Source organism: Notothenia rossii (assembly GCF_949606895.1).
Source record: "Notothenia rossii genome assembly, chromosome: 9".
NCBI lineage: Eukaryota > Metazoa > Chordata > Actinopteri > Perciformes > Nototheniidae > Notothenia > Notothenia rossii.
In genome coordinates this window covers 1,940,952-1,946,951 of record NC_136907.1, presented here as the reverse complement: position 1 = coordinate 1,946,951, position 6,000 = coordinate 1,940,952, and the positions used below count along the sequence as shown (strand labels likewise).

At 44.8% G+C, this 6,000-nt stretch overlaps 2 protein-coding genes across 2 annotated transcripts in view; one reads left to right on the top strand and one right to left on the bottom strand.

Moving 5' to 3' along the window:
* LOC307019049 (uncharacterized protein) overlaps nt 1-6,000 on the top strand; it is a 189,984-nt gene that overhangs the window by 74,742 nt on the left and 109,242 nt on the right. The window lies entirely within an intron of this gene.
* Nucleotides 1-6,000, bottom strand: part of LOC307018408 (glutamate receptor 1-like) — a gene marked incomplete at its 5' end in the record, with an annotated part of 61,567 nt that overhangs the window by 21,809 nt on the left and 33,758 nt on the right. The window contains 7 exons of the mRNA XM_079648639.1: nt 136-293; nt 599-709; nt 1,065-1,169; nt 1,834-2,001; nt 2,209-2,367; nt 2,899-2,952; nt 3,952-4,136. Coding sequence (XP_079504765.1) covers nt 136-293; nt 599-709; nt 1,065-1,169; nt 1,834-2,001; nt 2,209-2,367; nt 2,899-2,952; nt 3,952-4,136 — 940 coding nt within the window. The remainder of the gene's footprint in view (nt 1-135; nt 294-598; nt 710-1,064; nt 1,170-1,833; nt 2,002-2,208; nt 2,368-2,898; nt 2,953-3,951; nt 4,137-6,000) is intronic.

The following is a 6,000-nucleotide window of genomic DNA, read 5'->3' as shown; positions in this document are numbered from 1 at the left end:
CGTCTGTAAAAATGTTAAATAATGAAGTACCGGAAAACAGGAAGGTTTATTGTTTGCCATGTTTGATGTTGTAATACCAATATCAGCCAGGGGCGGACAGGCCATTGGAAATACCGGGTGTTGTGGGCCTAGCACCTAGCACCCCCCCCCCCCTCAGCCCTCGAGTTTCCCGGGCTGATTTTTAGTCCCAGTCCGCCCCTTATTTCAGCCACAAGAGGATGGTTCAGGGGCGACTGTGGCTGTGAGGGAGTGCGGTCGTCTTTAAACCAGCAGGTTGTTGGTTCGATCCCAGCCTGCAGTTAACATGTCGATGTGTCCTTGGGCAAGATACTGAACCCTGAGGTGCTACTGATGGCCAACGCTGTGTGAGTGTGTGAGTGTTAGCTTTCATAGAGCAAGTGGTGTTGCTTGGTGTGAAGGAGGTGTGAATGGGTGAAGGACTCGTAGTATCTAGAGCTTTGAGGGGTCGTACAGCCTGGAGAAAGCGCTATATAAGTACAGTCCATTTAACATTTACAACACACACCTGGATCATGTAGGGATCGCAGGCGTCACTTTAACCAACACGTGTGGATGTGACCTCATCACGTGTTCTTACCAGGATGGTGGTGACCACGTAGGTGCGGTTCTGCAGGCCGTGGAACTCCTCCTGAACCGGCTTGTAGATGGCCGTGTTCACGTAGCCTCTGCGCTCGCTCCAGTAGCCGATCTGAACACAGCAGATAATCACTTCATACTTAGATCGCTAACTTGTAAGAGTATGTAAAGATGATTAAACATGCTTATCCAAAGCTTAAGTACTTGCAGGATTATTAGTCCTGATGGTGTCTTTGGATAAAACCGTCAGATAAATGAATGTATTCTAAATTGTGGTTTTGCTACTTTTACTAAATCCTAACGATTCCTCCTCCCTGGAGTGGAGCAGCGCGCTGACAGTCTGCAGGTTTTAGCGCTGCAGCAGCTGATTCCACAGATTCTCTTTAATCAGAGGAGCGGGAGCTAATTACTGAAAGGAGCTGACTAAAGTGAATCCTCTCCACACAGAGGCTCTGCAGCCGCCTCACCTGTCGGGGCGTGTCCAGGCCGAGCTCCATCACCCTCAGAGAGAAGTTGGTGCGCTGCCCCCGCTCATCGAACTGCACACGGCCCGTCAGACCCTCCAGACGCACCTGCACACACACACACACACACACACACACACACACACACACACACACACACACACACACACACACACACACACACACACACACACACACACACACACACACACACACACACACACACACACACACACACACACACACACACACACACACACACACACACACACACACACACACTGAATACGTATTTCTGTATATGTTGATCTGTTGCAGAGCCCAGTAGATGCTTTAGTATCTTTCTGTGTATTTTTCTTTGTGTATGGTAGTATTTGTGTATATTTCTGAATATGTATGCATATTTTTGTGTATTGCTGTGTATTTTCTGACTGGTGTCTGCATGCATTAGTGTGTATATGTTTACATTTCTGTGTATTTCTGTGTATCTTTCTGTGTACATGTCTGTGTATTTCTGCGGATATGGTAGTGTATCTGTATATTTCTGAATATGTATGTATATGTTTCTGATCTGCTGCAGGGCCCTCTGGATGTACTCTATGTGTGTGTATTAGTCTGTATTTGTATATGTTTCTGACCTGCTGCAGGGCCCTCTGGATGTACTGTATGTGTGTGTATTAGTCTGTATTTGTATATGTTTCTGACCTGCTGCAGGGCCCTCTGGATGTACAGTATGTGTGTGTATTAGTCTGTATTTGTATATGTTTCTGACCTGCTGCAGGGCCCTCTGGATGTCGATGCCCTGTCCCCAGGGGGCGGGGGGATTGGCGAGACACTCTCCGGCGTTCCCGCGGCGCGAGATGTCGATGCGCTGCCTCCGCAGGTTCTGGAAGGCGGTGGCCATGACGGTGACGCCGTCGTAGGTCAGAGCCCCGGTGTACTGAGGGAGGAGGAAACATTAATATCAATATTAATATGAAACTGATTTAAGGTAAATGAGGACGTTCATGGTCAGACATTTATCAGTAAAAGACGACAAAACGGTTCAACAATTCAAATAATATTTCAAGATTTGAAAAAAAGTGTGTGTGTGTGTGTGTGTGTGTGTGTGTGTGTGTGTGTGTGTGTGTGTGTGTGTGTGTGTTACCCTGAGTTTCCTGCGGGGCAGTTTCAGGTCTTTGTTGTCGAACTCCAGCCAGTCTTTGTCGATCTTCTCAAAGGTCGGATCGGACCGGTTCACCAGCTGGAAGCCCGTCACATTGCCCCCGAGCTTCTGGAACTCTGTCATGTTCAGGTCCAAGAAGCCCTGAGCGCACACACACACACACACACACACACACACACACACACACACACACACACACACACACACACACACACACACACACACACACACACACACACACACACACACACACACACACACACACACACACACACACACACACACACACACACACACACACACACACACACACACACACACACACACATAAAATACAATACGTCAGTATGGATATACAGTATACATTAGCCTCCTTCAGCTTAGCGGTGGTGACGTGAAGTCATGTGACCGTGCTGTAGTTCCTTTATTGCCCAACGTTAGCTTTTCACTTCAAAATGCATAAAGTGGTGTTAATAAGTGGAGATTATCCTGATGAACTAAACGTGTAAATATCATAAACTTGTGTTGGACACAGATATTATTTTCTGCTATAATCCAAAATCACATGGAGAAATCCCATTGGTCCAGGGCGCTGCTGCCTTCAGGGTCGCACTCAGAATGACGTGATCCCTGCACCACTCTGTACACGACTCCCCTGCAGTAAACACTCACCAGATTGTTGAAGACGTAGTGGTACATCTTCAAGTTTCTCTTCTGAGCAGCAATCTGAGGAAAAGTCAGAATAAATGAGATGCTAATTACACTTCTCTGATGCTTCTAACGATGATAAAAAGCATCCATTAGGCATTCATCACCCCCATCTGTGTGTGTGTGCGTGTGTGTGTGTGTGTGTGTGTGTGTTTGTGTCTGTCTGTCTGTCTGTCTGTCTGTCTGTCTGTCTGTCTGTCTGTCTGTCTGTCTGTCTGTCTGTCTGTCTGTCTGTCTGTCTGTCTGTCTGTCTGTCTGTCTGTCTGTCTCTGTGTGTGTGTGTGTGTGTGTGTGTGTGTGTGTGTGTGTGTGTGTGTGTGTGTGTGTGTGTGTGTTTAACAGCTGCTAATTGGAGGATTCAAATGGTCTTTGAGGAATTAATTGGCCATCAGAAAGAGTGAGGGTGTCCTCCGCTGGATGAAAGGAGGAGAGGAAGAGAGGAGGATAGAGGTTAGAAAGAGGTGAGGAGATAAACAGCTGTAGAGGAGGAAGAGGAGGAGGAAGAGGAGGAGGATGCATCAGTGGTTGAACGCTCACTAACATCTGGAGGAAGCTGTTTGAACATTTCTCCTCCTCTTCCTCTGGACCTCTTCCTCTTCTTGGCGTTGGACTGTGTTAAATGTTTGAATCCATTCAATCTCAGGATTCTGATTCCAAAGTGATTCTGGATGAAGTTGTTATTAGTGAAGGCGATGTGGCAAATGATGGAGTTTTTAACGAGTTATATAAAATGATTGCAATACTGTAAGCACACCAACCTAAGACAGAAGGGCACATGTATTCAGGATGAACCCGCACAAGGTCACTTCAAGAAGCAGAAATATAAAAATAGTTATTTCGACTTAAATTGACTTGACTCAATCAGTTTTCAGTTTAACTTAAACATTATTCTCTCTTTTCATGTTTGATGTTGTTCTTGTTTTTTTAAATGAGTTTTTGTTTTTGTGTTTTTTTTTGGCAGAAATCTTTTCCCCTGAAAACGTTATTCCTCAGAATAAATCCACTGTTCAGTGTTACCAGCTTGAGGATGGAGTTGAGTCTCTCCAGCTCGCAGTCGATGATGATCTGAAACTCCTTCTTGATGTCGAGGTCTGTGAGCAGCTTGATGAACCCGGCTTCAGTCAGAGAGTCCAGGTTTATGGAGGTGACCTGCCAGACTTTCTCCGCCGCCGTGTCCAAGATCCTCTGCAGCACCGACAAACCTGACAGATGGAGAGCGGGAGGATGAAAACTGTCCTGCAGAGATGCCTCACACAACGACACAGTTTACGTTGCTGTTGGAATTGTTAGAAATTAAAATCAATGTTGATATGGCGTCATTTGAATTAAATACACTATTTAATTGAAATCAGTTTTATTCTGAAAAAAACGGAAGTTCACACTATTTATTCTGAAAATTCTTCATTTCCGGTTAGCATTAGCATGTGGCGAAATGCTACGTTTTCATATCGTGAATTGAAGGTGAACTGACATGTGATGTTGTACACTGAGCACACTGGGATTAGCACTCATTTATTGCCGCTGAATAACGTTTATCAGGGAATGTTTAAATAACCACAGACACCAGAATGATGTAATTTAGAAACAGTAAAAGGCAGGAATTGCATTGGACCCGCCCCTCGACGACGCTGGCCAATAGGAGAAGACCTCAGATGACAACAGGAAGAGCAAGCCAATAATTGACGTCTTCTTCCCCTGACCTGGGCAGACGGGACGCATGGGGGGAGAGCGGCCACTCGCACATTTCATTTGTACACCACCGCGTCTTTTGTGTAATTAAATGCTGTTCACTTTGATAAGCTTCCCTTGACTCTTTTCAGTCTCTCCTGCCTTCAGGGTTCTAGAATACACGAACAGAATACTGATGACGAACAACATGCTGAAGGACTTTTTGTATTTTAAGCTGATCTTCACCAGAGGAGATTTGGTTAAACCCATATTGAGTTTGACATTTTGGCAGTCGCCATGTTTTTATGGAACCAAAAGACAACTGAACGTGAACAAGACAAGTTTTGATGATAGAAATGTAACAACTTACTTCCATCAAGGGAACACTTGTTAGACGCAAACACAGACCACATTGTTGGATATAAATGTTTTTATGTTGTAATAAAAATAATGTCTAAATACGTTTGGCGAGCTAACCTAATCACAAGAGATGAACCGTTAATAAATCGTGGCTTTTTTGGTTGAATCCATCTCCGTTTGGGCCGACACCCTCTGGCTTTTTCGCGTCCAGAAGTGACACAAGAGGGCGGAGTTAGCTACAACCGAAAGTGCAAAAATGTTATCTGTTTTACTCTGAATGGGAGCATCATTGATTTAATAAACAGGATGCTGTGTTGAAGAAAACTTGAGATTGAGACCAACAGGAGAAAGTTTAGTGAGGTAAGAAATCAAGAGAGAAGAAGGAAAATGTTCTTATGGTTACAAGTTCCCGCAGGACTGCTGTTCAATAAACATGTGAACCAGTCGTGTGTTTCAAAGCCTCGCGGCTCAGACACAACACTGAGATAATCTGCATGTGAGACGCTGAGGATCTGGAGGGAGAGAAGCTGTGATGTCGCCATCTGCCTGAGCCTTCTCCCGGGTCAACGCTTCACAACTGGGATGCTTTTTACCTGATGTTTTAATAAGGGGAAGACGTGTGTGGGCTTGAATGTAAAATAAGTAGCATTTTCGTGATGTGTTAGTTTTTATTATCATACTATATTTTAGGCTCGTGGGACTAATGTTTTTATAAGTCAATGTATTTTTGGAAAGAAAAGAATGAAATGAGAAGGCTAAATATAGTACAATGAGTAAAACAGAATACCAGAAAGAAGCATAATAAGGTTCAGAAAGCTCTTCATTTTCCTCATACTGCCTGTGCTGCATCACCTCTTTTCACCCTCTGTCTGAAACCAGAGCCCAGTCTGCTCTGATTGGTTAGCTGGCCGGCTCTGTTGTGATTGGTCAACCAGTTTAGAGATGTCCCGCCCCTTAGCCTATCACGACACGTACATATGTTGGAGCGCTAGCCAGTAGGAGCGTGACTGTTACATTGTGATGTCACTTTGTTCCCGA